Genomic DNA, 15,321 nt, shown 5'->3' on the forward strand with positions numbered 1-15,321 from the left:
TAATGATATCCTCAGCCCATCAGAGTTCAAGTTCTAGGCTTGACATTGGTGCTCGTATTTTCTTGAATTTAGCTCAGAAATTTTGGTGATGGACGTTCAGTCAATCTCAAGACGTTGTGCTGGCTCGGTAGGGATAGAGTGTGCTGTGTGCGTTCATAAGAGTGAGTGTATGTGCGTATGAGCGTATGGTCTGTACTATGCTCAGTTGGAGGGGACATTCCCTTCGACTTCGAAGGAGCACTATATTTTGAAAGGCTAAAACATGTCAATTAGAAGTTAAAAGAAAGCTGACATGAGGATATTATGCGTTGCACAAAAATACAAAATTGCAGTAATAAAAACAACAAAAAGCAATCCCTTTTTTTGCATGTAGTTGTCTATTTTATATCTCCCATAGAAAACACATACTACCTCTGTTTTTAAATGTAAGAGATGTTTTGACATAGTACATATCTATATTTATGCATGTAAGAAAAATCAGAATTTTTTCGAGCCATAAAATTTAATATTCTCACCCGCAAAAAAATTAAAATTTAGTACTATTCTCGAACTTAAAAAAGAGTGGCTCAATGTGCCCGTGCTCCAAACAAACTCCAAACTCCAAAGTGACTATCCGCAGATAAATTTCCTTTTGCTTTCCTCTTCGTGCGGTCTTTCTACAGCATCCCATACTCTTCCTTCGCGAGAAAGGGGGGACGGGGACGGGCTGAAGGGCCACCGCCCGCGCCGCCGGTCAGCTGCCACCACCGTCACCTCCGAGCGAAGTGTCGCGCGGGCGCGCTGTAGCCGCGCGGCGGACGGGAAGCGCCGTCTCCGTCGAGTTTATTAGCTGGCGAGGTTACCGCTGGCCGCTGCAGCTTGCCGCCGCCGCCAGCCGTGCACCTGCCTGCCGCGTGCGCCCCCGGCTGCCGCTGGACACAGCTGGGCACGCGCCGCAGCAAGGTCACCGCGGCCGACAGGTGAACGCCGCTCTTTGATCTACAAAACGCGTTTCCAATCTAATCGAATGGTTTCTTGCGGATCTTGTTGTCACTATGTGCATTGAGCAAACCCTAGATGCTGAGGAAAACCAAATTGGGGTTCCACTTGTGAATTCACGAAACAGTGCATTGGGGATTGGTTTTGCTACTGCTGTGGACATCTTAGTTTATCAATTTGGTGTTTCCTTGGAGTTTCGATTACTGCCGTCCAGCTTGGGGAAGTTGGTTCGCTAGATTTTGGGTCGGGTTCACGCCAATTAATTGTTTTTGTGATCATTATGTGCTTTCTTTCGCCTATAGGCTATAGCCGTTTTGATGTTCTAGATGTCAAAGTTGGGTCTTTGGCTGACTATATGGTGTTTGCTGTTAACCGACCCAGTCAGTTTTGCTATGGAGTTCATCTTCGTCAGTTGTTCACGGAAACACCTATGGCCACTGGAAGCCATATGCAGAATAACCTAGGGTATAGAAAAATGATTCAAGAAGTTCAATCTCGAGTGTGCAGGCTGCGTTTGTTAATTAAATTATGCCCCTGCATATCCTCATTATGGATATTATATGTAGGCTCCTTATCCATCTACCATAGAATCCGTATCTGCTTCTGGCAATTCCCCCTGCGTGTCACTAAGCAAGTAGGTCGATGATTATTGTAAGATTTGCTTTCTGTACAGTATTTATTATGTATGTTGTGTGTATATTCATGGTGTTTGGCACTTGTGCATTATGTGTAAATATCGATAAGTAAGGTCCAATTATGTGCTTTTGTCAAGGTGTCAGGGCATGGGGCTCGGGAAAGTTTCCTCAGCACTGTGTTGCAGCATGTCCCGGCGGCAGTGAATGCACATGAGATATGAATGAGGTTTTGTTTGTGAGGAAACATTTTTTGTTATCTAGTAGTTTCTCCCTTAGATAATATGTTCTCTCTTGGGTTGAGTTCTTGGGGTCTTCCCCTATTTAAAGAAGAAATGACATTGCTTAAGGTTGAAGAAATAATAACTGATGTCCTTCCCTCTTAGTGCAATCTTTTCCTATGAGCAGTCACAACTCTCTAGAGATATGTCCCTATTCCTAAGCTTTTTTTCCTACATCTGGTCGTGGTCTATGGGATCATAGCACATAGCCAATGATGGCACATTTCATATAACTCCTGTTATCAAGGTCAATCGTGCACTGTTGTACATACTCATGGTGAAAATCACCCAGTGCATATTTCATTTATCTATTCTAAATTTCTAGTTTCCACAGTTGCACTTAACATCATGTAGGTATTATCCTATCTTTTTTGGAGTTAGCTTTCTTTTTTTGTTCCACACTGTTGTGGCCTAATAATTACTCTATGAGCATTTAATTATGTGCTCAGAATTTTTTTCTTATCTTTTTTTTGCAATAAGATGTAGGACATTTTGCTCACCACATCTTCCTTAGGGGTTTTGCCTTAAATCTGGTATGCTGATATAGCTACCATGGGTTTTCTATGATTCAATTCAGGCTTGGAATTCTATTCCATTGTTTCATGTTGAGATCTACTGTCCGTAAAATGTGTTATAGCTTATATTAGATTGCTTTCTTATACTAGTATATGCCTGTACATGCAAAGCACCTTCTAGTCCAAAGTCCAAATGCACTCGCTTGAAACACCGAAAGTTTTATAGGAAAACATACGGAAATGTCAACAATGTTGACATCCATAAATCCCAAAATTCTAACAGCATGGCCAATAACCCTCTGCATCAAGCTCTGAAACATCTCTTTCCCCTCTCAGATCTATCTATCTACCTTCCTGTTTTTCCTTTTTTGCAATTCTATCCTTGTTCTGTGCAGTATACTCTTTGTTGTTTCCTGCAAACTCTATGTTTATTTTTGGTGATTGATTTGGTCCTGGGACACCCATGTGGTACATCTGAAGGTGAGTTAGTTGAGAGCCGTGCCTTAGGAAGCAGGGTCTATGGCGATGGGGTTTTGTGAGGGTGGCAAGGAGCCGCCGAGCTCACTGTGGGGATCGTCGAGGGATGACCGGATGATGCGCTCGCTGGTTGATGATTTTTCTTAAGTATAGATGAGGATGATTCCAGAATATTGTAGAGAGCACAGTTCAATTGGGACACTGTAGACGGGAATCCATGCAACCTAGACCATTGGATCGACAATGATCAATGGTTGATTTTGTGTCTCGATCCTAAGATTCAACATTTCAATACTGGTGCACTATATGGTACTCAACTGCAAAAAACGTCGTACATTTGTTTACTGAGGGAGTAGTATAGTTAGCATTGATATTGGTTTCAACTATCCTATGTTAATTTGTTTCATGAAGTATTTTGATCATGTTGTGCGTATATTGTTTCATCATGGTATATAGGTTATACATCCCCCCTCCCCTCTCAAGGAGGAAAGCACATATGTTTTCAGAAGTAACTATGATTATTGGCAGTTCGGAACTTAGATTTAAGAATAGTTATTGATGTTATGTTTTCCCTTAATAGGGCAATTCCCCTCTCAAGGAGGAAAGCACATATGTGAGTCAGATTCTTCTTGTTAAATGTGAACCAGGGACATGCAGATGGATGACGTCATTGACGTGAGTTCTTTTCTTTTCCATAGTTTGCTTATAAAGATCACATATGTTCTCCAAGCACATATGCCCAATATTGTCTTGTTACTTGTCTTTTTTTCTTTGTTATGATTGTATTCTTTTCAAATCGTGTTGGGAAGTGATGTATTTGCATTCCAATACAAACGGCATATTATATGTCTGTCTTTGATTTCGTATTCTAAATGTAATTTGTTGGAAATTATTTGATAACCAGCTTGTGTCAGAAGACGATATTGCTTCCTATGAGGAGACAAGTTCTGAAGATACTGAGGATGTAAGTCCGAAACACTGAATTTCTGTCGTATCATTTTCTTGCGTCAACACCATTGGTTACAATTAAAATGTGAAAGGATGTTTTTCCTCAGTCTAATTGGTTAATACTGTGGGTTTTAAGTCACCTGAATCATGGAATCTAATTGAAAATTATAGGTGAAAGTCTGTGACGTATGTGGAAATGTTGGTGAGGAGAAGAAGCTCGCTGTTTGCAGCAGATGCAATGATGGTGCTGTGCATATGTGAGAATTCTTTATACTATTCTCTTTTCTGTAATCCTGGCCAGTTAAGATTATTGTATGGCGTGCCATAATACTTGTTTACTTCTCCATAGTGTCTTATCTATTTTTTTCTGTCTACAGTTACTGTATGTTGGTAATGCTTAAAGAGGTTCCAGAGCGCGGGTGGTTGTGTGATGAGTGCCAAGCTGAGGTAGAAATTGAAATTGAAAAGAAGAAACTTGAGAAATCTCAAGTAAATTTTGTCATGGTTTCCATGGAGAATAAAGTGGATGCTGAAAAGGTGAGACATAAAGAATCAGAAGTAGATAATGTCACAAGTGGTTGTACATCTTCCATAAAGGAGGGCGACACTGGGTTGTGCATGCTAAACAAAGCTTCTCATGACAGTGAGCCGATGTCCAATGATAGAAGCGGCATTTCTAATTTGAAGTCATTAGATCGAGAGATACACATCTTGGGAATGCACGATAATTATGTTTCATCTGTTTCTAAGGCTAAAGATGGGTCTAATGTGGCTCGTGATAGTGAAAAAGTGGGACATAAAGAATCAGAAGTAGCTAATGTCACAAGTGGTTGTACATCTTCCACAAAGGAGGGCGATAGTGGGTTGTGCATGCTAAACAAAGCTTCTCATGACTGTGAGCCGATGTCCAATGATAGAAGCGGCATTTCTTATTTGAAGTCACTAGATAGAGAGATACACATCTTAGGAATGCATGATAATGATGTTTCATCTGTTTCTAAGGCTAAAGACGCGTCTAATGTGGCTTGTTGGAATAAAAGGTTAAACAGACAGAGTGAGGCCAATTTTTTAGAAGAGATCAAAGATGTGAGTTCTAAACTCTTGTGTTCTGTTTTATTTTTACCACTTATTCCAGGTCAAGGTCGCATGCAAAATGTGATGAAAGCGTTTCATCTTTCTCTGACCATAGTGAGTTTTGAATTATTTTTAAATGTCAATAGGTGAAAGTATGTGACATTTGTGGAGATGTTGGTGAAGTGGAGAAGCTCACTGTTTGTGGTAGATGCAATGGTGCTGAGCATGTGTAAGATTCTCTTTGCTCCATCGCTTTTTATGTTGTTGGTTATTCTTGGTTGATATGGTTGGCATATCACCGTGGTTAAGGTCAAATTATTGTTTTTTCATTTCTTTTGGCATGTAAACTGGAAGCTCACTGATAAAGTAACAACTCACACAATCATTATGCTTTCCCACAATAGCAGTTACTAAACTTCTCAATTCATCATTTCTTTTGCATAATCTCTTCTCATAAAATGATGGTGTTTTCATTATGCTCTAAGGATGTTAAACTCCTTTCTTTGTCCCAGTTATTGTATGCAGGTGATGATGGAAAAGGTTCCAGATGTCATGTGGTTGTGTGAAGCATGTCAAACTGAGGTAGAATTTGCAGAGGAAAGGACGGAACTAGAAAAATCCCAAGTAATGGTTGGTGCATGTAAACTAGATTCCTTTGGAGGGCAAACGAATAAACCTGTGGATGATGCAAATAGCGGAAGTAATTTTGAGGATGAAATGGAGGCTGCACATGTGAGTAGTAAAAACTCAAACATGAGAAATCAATCCATCGGTATGGCTACCAAGAGGATAGGAGACGATGCAACAATTACGTTACTGATTGGAAAAGATCTTTGTGAATCTGGTGGTGTATCCATGGAAGGTGACTCCGCAAAAAGAGCGCCGTTTTCGCGCAAAAATTCACTCAAGCTGAACACAGAGAAAGGAAAGGAACCTGTTAGGCCAATGCCAACGCCATTGACATTGAATGCTCTGAAGAATCAGGCACCACCTCTTTGTGGTAAATTTTTATCATTATTTACAACTAAGGAGCTTATACCTACAATCTAGAATGTTCAACTTCTCTTACAGTTGTGGGGACTGTCCCTACGAGCTGCTATTGGACAAAACTATAATCAGTAAGGTTTCCGCAGGTCCACTCCCGAAGTCCATTTCTTTCAAGAACTCAAAGGTCCCGAAGGTGAAACAACTGGTCATTGAAGTTCCTCAAAAGCCCAAAAATCTGAAGGAACCTATATCCTTAATTACAAAACAAGACGGGCCAGTGATCACACTTGCTAAGTCGACATCAGTCAAAAAGCCAAACTCTAGCGAGCCAGTAAGTAAAGGAAAGTCTTCCATCTTACTAGATGTTGAGGAACCAAGAATGATGAATTCAGTAATGAGCCGAAATGTAACGAATAAGAGGGGCACTTCTATATCTGGATATCCCTCTGTTGCTGCATCAATGCTTGTGCCAGTTCCTTCGAAAGCAGAATCCGCAGCTCAGCATCTCAATAAACAAAATAAGATGGATAATTTAGGCATCGCTTATGGAAAAGACGGTAGAAACTTTCCTGGTATATTCCCTTTTCCTTTCCTTTTCCTTTTAGACTCTGCTCTATTTCTGTGCTGTAGGACTGTAGGTCATGTTTTTTATGGCATACTTTACAGTGTAGGATAACTATACTTATTTCTTTCAGCACCTAGTGAACCAAAGAGACAGCTTGTAGCAAAAGTCCCGGGAAGCCTAACGTTAATTAGTGCTGAGACATCCTCAGGTCTGCTTTGTTCTGGTGCACAGATGAAGGGAATTCAAATCCCAGATACTTCACTGGTTGATAAAATAAAGAACCCACCTAGCTTGAAGCCAGGTACTTCTAGCAGCAGTTGCACAATGCATTGTCAACAATGTGATGAAGTGGGGCATTCTACACAATTTTGTCCTGTTGGCAGATCTAGCTTGTTTGTAACAAAACCTTTGAGTGAGCAAACCAGTGACCGAACTGCCAGATGCAATAGAACATCTGAAGCTACTACTTTGACTGCTACTGAAGACATTTTGAAATCAGCATATCAATCTGAGCCAAGTCCAAAACGCCGCCGCTATCATAACCCATCATATAAGCCTATAAACGTTTTATGTACCTCCATTAGTCATGAGGAAAGCAGTGAGCAGGATGTGAGAAATGGTATGCCTACTCCTAGTACTACAGCTTCTGTAGATTGTCACGAGCTAAAATACAAAGAGCATCAGGCTGTATCTGCCATGGGAGGAAGATTTGTGGACAGCAGTTCAACTATGTTGAATGATCCGACGGACAAATCGCCAATCTTTTCACCTAGTGATGACAGAATAACTTCTAGTGTTCCAGAGTTGGCTTACATTTGGCAGTAATATTTCCACCTCTCTATCTCATATATATTTTGATGCTTATTCTAGATAAACTTGATTGCTACAGAGACCTGCCATTGCCATTGAACTAATAAACCTAACAGGTGTAGTCAGGCCATCTTTGAAAGCGACTTTTGTGGAAACACCCTTTAGGTGAAATCCATGAGATTGAAACAGATGGATGTCTAAAAATATCATAAGATGTTCCGAATGTTTTTGACAAAATTGACACAAGATGCTTTTTGTATGTCACAAATTCCAAACCAAAATTTGATTGGCACTTGAAAAAAAGACAAATTTTCTCTATGAATAGTTACTCCCTCTGACCCTGAAGATAGGGCGTACAAGGCGAGGTCCAGCTGTTGTTTTCTTAACCATACTACCCCTAATAATGCTTAGATGAATATTTAATGTCATGGGTGCATGCACCATGCACGGCCTGCAGTACCAGGTCGCTCGGTTTGATTGGTCAGATGGAGCCCTCGCAAAGGGGTATTTCGGGGAGATAGTCCAAAAAACTGCATGCACGCCCTCCTTTTAGCATTTTCTGGTAGAAAGATACATGCCTTGTTTTCATGATTGGAGGGAGTAACTCTCATTCTTTTGTTTATAATGAGCAACAAAAAAAATCTTCTTTTTGTCGCTTTGCGTGGATCGAATTCGGACTTGAAGTTACAGGATAGATGCATCTTGTATGAATGTTGTCAATTTTTATCAGCACTCTGGTTACTTTTTGGACCACCAGATGCAGATCTGATGTATCACGCCCAAAGGGGTGATTCATACAAATTGCTCCCCACATCTTCATGTTTCATACTTGGTTTTGTATCATCTCATGTGTGCTTGATAGTTGCAACTATCCATGATTGCAACAACTTGTATTTAAGTAATTGTTTTCATCATACGTGTTAAAATTTATTTTAGTTACTTATCTTTGAACAGAGGTTGTTTTGAAATATGGAGGACTGGACGGCCATCTAAGTTTTGTAAGGGCTTGCAAGGACACTTATCATGTTCTGCTTCACAAAAGGTTTTGGAAATAGCAAAGAAATTCCCTTCTAAAATCCGGCTTGAGCAACTTCCTCGCCGGAATATATTCCCCCCACAGTTCCATGGAAATGGCCTTTCGTATGACAGTATTGGTCTTTTTTTCTTTGCACAAGATATCCAGAGGTATTTCACTTGAAGCTTTTCTCTTTCATTATTATACTTCAATTGTTCGAAAAGGATATTAGTTGAACTGCACACAAACTTATAATTTAAATTGCTTATATTTTTGCCTACAGTTATGAGAGGCATTACAGTAAGTTAGTAGAATGGATGCTGAAAGGCGATTTGGCACTCAGAGGAAACATTGAAACAGCTGAATTGCTCATATTTCCTTCCAATATCCTGCCAAAAAGCTTTCAAAGTAAGAAGTCGCTCACCTATTCAAGTGATGCTTTTATCTTATCACAGTTTTACGCTGATAGATCTTACTTTTCCTTATTCTGCTTCAGGATGGAACATGTCCTATTATCTATGGGGTGTATTTAGAGTTAGAAGAAAAGACTCTAACCTTCCATATCATGTACCCACAAGAAAACATTGTAATTTCAATGGAAATCTCTTGGCCGTGGGTCGAAGAACTCATGCCCACGCTTCTTCTGGCCCCAGTTTCTATTACTCACCTACTTGTGAAGACTCTCCATCTATCATGCCCTTGGAAGCTAATCATGAGGGTTGCCCCAATGGTGAGAATTCTCTAGGTTAGCCTTTCTGTGGACGACCTTTAGAAGATCAGCATCATGATTCAGTTACAGCTAGCTTATCAACAAATAACAATAGCGCTATTAATGAATTTGTCACAGCTCCAACAAGAAAAAAGCAGGTGGGTGTTATAATTTAATTTGACGTGTTACATTTTTTCCCTTCCGAGTGTTTAAAAAAAATCAATCACTTTACTGGATGCATTTGATTAAAGAATAAGATGACACCTGCCATTGTGTGTGTGGATGTCATGCTTGCCTGTTTACGCCATCTTGGCTATTGGCCTTTGCCTGCTACACATTTGTTTTATAAAAATATTAATATGATTGCTTGTATCAACTTAAATGTTTACTCTTGGCTATACGTATGCGGAAACATGTTTATTCAGAACATTAAGACAATGCGGGAGTGTTATCATAACGGTCAATGAACATTTGTTTCATTTTTCTTGATTTTCATTGTCTAATTTATCTTGTTGAAAAAACAGGGCAAGAGAGGACAGCCGTCAACCATGACAATGCAGAGGACCTGTGGGGACCCGGTGTAGTTGACCTACAACGGCGACTGCAATCAGTATGTCGCTAATTGATATCATACGAACATCCACACAGACCAATCACGCACTTACATTGCTGGGACCAGATTGGTATACATGCATATATATACGTGTGTATGAAGGAATTCTTTGTGAAGTTTGGGTACGCTTAATATGAGCGCTGGGCGGAACATGTTGCTTCTTCCCTTCTCGCCAACGAAAGCGGGAGCTCGCCTAGGCGGAGTGCGTAAGCCGTAAGTGGGTGTGTGCGTGCATTGCAGCGGTGCTGGGCGGAAGAAAAGTGATGGCCAGGCGAGGTGAGTGGCGAAGGGAGGGAGCAAAATTGAGACAAAAAAAGAAGACAGGGAAAGGGTCTCAGGCTAGGGTTGGAAAACTTACCAGATCAAGAGGGGTGAGGGTGGGACAGAAGAGAGCTTGGTGGCGACGAGCTCACCGCCGAGCAAGGACCCCCACTCTGTCAGCGAGCTCCTCTTCCCCTGTTCGTTCCCTGTTTGAGTGATTGGTGCTTTGCTGCTGCTTGGTTGTTGGCGTTCGAATCACTTGTTTCACTAATGTGATGAGCCTTGACTGCAGTTTTTTTTTTCTGCTGTTGCTATGCTTGATTGCTGATGCTGTTGCGTGGAACTGTTGATGTGTGAGTGGTGCGAGTTTGTGACCGTGTGGTTGCTGCCGCTGCTTCCGGTCATTTCAAAGCGCCTGTGCGTCACGTCCGGTTTGGGCAACTCTCGTGAACATGTTTGGATGCGAAGCTCATCAAATCTCGTGAACATGTTTGGATGTGTCAGGGATAGGGGCAGACACAATCGAACCGGAGTCATCAAATGTTCATCATTTGTTTTTATTTTCTATACACGAAGTACTCGAAACAATCAAGGATAAACAGCATAATTCTTAAGCAATTGAAATAAAATTATTCCAATCTAAACATAAAGTTTTGAAATAAAATAGATCAAGTTTAAATTCATTTTAATTGTCCATTTGAAAGAAAGATGGCCAATTAGATCATTCCGTAGTTGCTCATGAGTTTGTTGATATTGAATTTGATGATGCATTTTGATAAAATCTAAAATTTCATAGATTTTGCTTCGGTTTTGCTCTAGAAGCTAGATATTATCACCCATGTTTTAATAATCCAGACCTTGGTGAACTCCATCATTCCAACATGATCACACAAGATGTCATCATCTCCCATAATATCCTTGGATCCCATAATTTAACAGGTCCGCAAACATCTGTTAAACATGCTTGAAGCACTCGAAATGTCCTCTCAACATCCTTTCTCGTAACTTGTCTTTGGGTAAGTGACATCTTTTGCTACCTCTTGGGTCGGAGATGGTCTTCATGAAAGTTGCACCCGGATCTTAGACCATCACAAAGATAGTAACACCATTTTGTAGTCATGACCATTGATGGTATAGCTGCACTCACGAGCTTCACACGCACACCTTGCAAATAATGGAGACCGCTGCAACACGTTGATGTCATTGTGAGACCCAAGCATGCCAAAGAAAGAGTGATAATTCTGTAAGTCATGTGATCCAACTGCTTCAAGAATGATGGCAGGCCTTTTGCAATGGCCTTGGTTTGTTGAGCATATGGGCAATTCTTTTATTTTCGGTGCATGCGATCCATGGATCCTAGCATACCTACAAATCCTCCTGATTCTCCAATTGCCATGAGCATTGTTGTGTCTGTGGGAGTTGGTTCTCTCAAGTACCGCGCTCCAAACACCTTCACCATTGCAGTGGCAAATCTGACCATCACTTCAAGGCATGTGCTTTCAGACATCCAGAGGTCCCGATCGCACGAATCCGCGGTAGTGCCATAGGCAATAGGTATGGACATCATGGTAGATGAGATCAAACACTTGTCGCCGCATCCAAAATCAATGGCGCAAGTAGAGCTCGAATGGTGCATCGGGGGCAAAGTAGCGCTGACCAACATCAGATGCCCTCGTGCCCTATTCAATTTGACAATCGATGTAACTTTGTTTAACCCTTGTAGTTTGAGAACATTCTCCTCCACAAGTACTGTGTCTGCAAGAACTGCCATCATCGTCATCATCATGGCCATTTCATCTTCATATTCCTTCTCCTCACCTGATGAAGACGACTCCATGAACTCGTTGAAGTACCCCTCGTCCGTATCCATCGTGTTTGCCTCAAAGTAAACAATGAGAATGGTAAAATAATTTGGCAACAACACTTGGCTAAACACTTGTCGGACATGGTATCTGCCATGGACGGTAACGGTAGGGCATAGGCTGTATCCGGGATGAAACGACGATGTAGTCAAAGGTGGGAAGGCGCCTGGATGGAGCAACGGAGGTCCGACAAAGCCTAGGCATAGGTCAAGGTAGTACAGTGGCGATGTTGGTTGTCGAGGGAGAAGATACAAAGCATAGCGGAGGGACAAAGTGGGGGGGGGGGGAGGGCTCGGGGTGTTTTTTTGGATGGGCCAGATATGTCGGAGTCCTACACGGCGGATGCCCACAAACCCCCCCTACGTTTGGTTTCAGTTTGTGGGATTCACACATCTGGACCAGTCCAGACATTTTTTCGTGACCGTCGTTGGATGGCAAAAAATGTCTAGACCATATGGTCCGGACATTTGCGGGCGATTTAGTGATCCACGTTGAAGACGACCTTAGGTGCTCATGCCACTTTTCTTGGTGCCTTCCGCTTCAAGTTTCCTTGTTCTTTGTAATACTATAGTAGCTTGCAAACAAGTTTTTTAATAGCATCTTAGCAAACCTGTTGAACCAGATAATCAAGCAAAATCTCTCTTGTTAGTCTGTCACAATACCTGTTGGTCCACATATGGAAATTCTCTTGTTTACTTTACTTCATGATTTATTGGGACAAGGGCCATCTCCTGCATGGCCTTTCTCATGGGTATTACACCAGTAAAGTAACAACTTACCAAGCTTGGACCACACGGTATGTGTGATAAGCAACTTTTGAATGGAAATTAAGTTATGATGATTTAGGACGTTAGCTCTACTTTAGAATAGTACTCTCTCTGTAAACTAATATAAGATCTTTTAGATGTAGTGATCTAAAAGATCTTATATTAGTTTTTAGAGGGAGTACATAATTCAAAAAAAAAAAACTTACCAAGCTCGGTTTAAGAACAAACATTAGTGAAGTGACGACTTACAAAAAGCTCGTCTATAATCGCAGATGGTTATTTGAGTATCACTTTTCAAAGATGGCACACTTTACCCACAAGAAACAAGCTGCTTACCATAGTATGTTATGTAACGCCATACATGAGTGTGCAATATGATGATTTGATCAAGACTTTTCTCAAGCTGACACTAATATATAGCTTTTACTCCCGCTGTAAAGAAATATAAGAGCGTTTAGATCACTAAAGTAGTGACCTAAACACTCTCATCATGGTGGACAATATCCATTTGGGAGTACAATGGTATTTGGCCGTTCACACGTCACTAAGGGAACATATCCATTTGAATCATCACATCTCATAAACAAAACATATGAGGGTACCACTGTTGTGCCCAGTGAAGAACAAATCATGATCAACCACTCCGCTAATGGTCCTGTCCTGAGAGAAGCTAGTTTAATTTCTCATCATGGTGGCCAATATTTTCGCCATTTGAAAGCTCTACACTAGGTTGGGCAAGTTAGTAATTAAGTCAAGCCCCACCCCATACCAGGGTAATGTGCTTCTATAGGTAATGCAAGGTACCAAGCTACGCTGAAAGCTCTGTCCCAGGAAATACCGCTGGGGGGGGGGGGGGTTAGACATGGGAAATGGAATTTTAGTCTCATTCCTTGTTTGGTGCTTGATGAGAATTCTTAGGAAGAATTTGAGTGTGGGTTCAGACATAAAAAAGAATCTCCTTTGCACATTATTTGGCCTAACTAAACATGGTAAGAGAATAACAGAGACCCATGTGTCTTATGTCGCATCCATGGGCAGACCCTTAATCATCGTCGTACTTCGCCGGTAGATATTGGAGGGATGGCAGTGCCATGTGCGTGATACAGATCTGTGGCACTATATGCAGTTATCTTATCATTGGCGACACCCACACAACACACATTCAGAACACGAATTATGTATCTACTTAGGGCTCCTTGGCACGCTCCATGTAGACTGCAGTCCGGGTTGTGTCAACAACCAGGAGAAAAATTGAAGCTCCGGGGTCATGAGATCATCGGGTTGTGGAGCTTGGGAGTGCACATTGCGTGACCATTGACCACTCACTCCAAGCCTGAAAAAATGACTGATCTAGCCACAACGTGCAATACGGAAGAATTGAAGGTATAAAAACAAGAATACTAACCTCTATTTGATGCACTTCAGTCGATAAGCCACAATGGGCCGGCTTAGTAAGGAAATCAACAATTTTCCTCTTGAACATTAGGGAAAGCATATCTAGGATTGACTTCCCCTCGAAGAAGGTGGCCTGGATCTCCCTAGTGACGTCGTCCTGACCGCCGTATTGGTGCATAGGGTGAGCTTGGCCTTGGAGTGGTTGGATACCTCGACGGGGGGCTTGATGCATCACCCTTCACTCCAACCAGTGTCAGGAAAGCTCGGGCCAACATTCACACATATTTTTTGAGCTTGGCCACTTTAGTTGTGTCTTCCGACATGTGCTTTTGGCTCCAGGAATTTCTCTTGGCCGGCGGAACCGAGGTGAAAGCTGTGACAATACCGCCCTGAGGTGGATCTCTTGACTGTACATCCGGGATATAAAACCACCCCTCCCTCCACTTTTTTGTCTCTGCAAAGTCACTATTGGTGGAAATATGCCCTAGAGGCAATAATAAAGTGGTTATTATTATATTTCATTAATCATGATAAAGGTTTATTATTCATGCTATAATTGTATTGACCGGAAACTTAAATACATGTGTGGATACATAAACAAATACAATGTCCCTAGTGAGCCTCTACTAGACTAGCTCGTTGATGAAAAGATGGTTAAGGTTTCCTAACCATAGTCATGTGTTGTCACTTCATAACGATATCACATCATTAGGAGAATGATGTAATGGACAAGACCCATCCGTTAGCATAACATATGATCGTTCAGTTTATTGCTACTGCTTTCTTAATGTCAAATACATATTCTTTCGACCATGAGGTCATGCTACTCCCGGATACCGGAGGAATACCTTGTGTGCTATCAAATGTCACAACGTAATTGGGTGATCATAAAGGTGCTCTACAGGTATCTCCGAAGGTGTCTGTTGAGTTGGCTTGGATCGAGATTGGGATTTGTCACTCCGTGTGACGGAGAGGTATCTCTGGGCCCTCTCGGTAATACATCATCACAAGAAGCTTGGAAGCAAAGTAACTAAGGAGTTAGTTACAAGATGATGTATTACGGAAAGAGTAAAGAGACTTGACGGCAACGAGATTGAACTAGGTATGGAGATACCGACGATCGAATCTCGGGCAAGTAACATACCGACAGATAAAGGGAACTACGTATGTTGTCATAAAGGTTCGACCGATAAAGATCTTCGTAGAATGTGTAGGGACCAATATGGGCATCCAGGGCTCGCTATTGGTTATTGACCGAAGAAGCGTCTCGGTCATGTCTACATCATTCTCGAACCCATAGGGTCCGCTGAAGGAAATATGCCCTAGAGGCAATAATAAAGTTATTATTTATTTCCTTATATCATGATAAATGTTTATTATTCATGCTAGAATGGTATTAACCGGAAACATAATACTTGTGTGAATACATAGA

At 41.4% G+C, this 15,321-nt stretch overlaps 1 protein-coding gene across 6 annotated transcripts; it reads left to right on the forward strand.

Moving 5' to 3' along the window:
- Positions 1–649: 649 nt before the first annotated feature.
- Positions 650–10,166, forward strand: LOC109751772 (ASI1-immunoprecipitated protein 2). Of its 6 annotated transcripts, none has more exons than XR_012182978.1 (14): positions 650–959; positions 3,464–3,558; positions 3,788–3,847; positions 4,003–4,088; positions 4,209–4,368; positions 4,834–4,917; positions 5,052–5,134; positions 5,418–5,905; positions 6,039–6,464; positions 6,588–7,278; positions 8,222–8,452; positions 8,566–8,690; positions 8,779–9,149; positions 9,516–10,166. XR_012182978.1 is itself a non-coding variant. In XM_073497986.1 (14 exons), the coding sequence occupies exons 2-14, from the start codon at positions 3,535–3,537 to the stop codon at positions 9,611–9,613; spliced, it is 2,790 nt and encodes a 929-aa protein (XP_073354087.1). In that variant the 5' UTR covers positions 650–959; positions 3,464–3,534; the 3' UTR covers positions 9,614–10,166. The 6 variants fall into 6 exon arrangements, 4 of the variants coding, with proteins under 4 accessions (XP_073354087.1, XP_020166250.1, XP_020166248.1 ...); XM_073497986.1 differs by having other exon boundaries at positions 8,779–9,012; XM_020310661.4 differs by having other exon boundaries at positions 8,779–9,027; positions 9,516–9,768.
- Positions 10,167–15,321: the final 5,155 nt, after the last annotated feature.

The sequence above is a fragment of the Aegilops tauschii genome, chromosome 5, assembly GCF_002575655.3.
Source record: "Aegilops tauschii subsp. strangulata cultivar AL8/78 chromosome 5, Aet v6.0, whole genome shotgun sequence".
Taxonomy (NCBI): Eukaryota; Viridiplantae; Streptophyta; class Magnoliopsida; order Poales; family Poaceae; genus Aegilops; species Aegilops tauschii.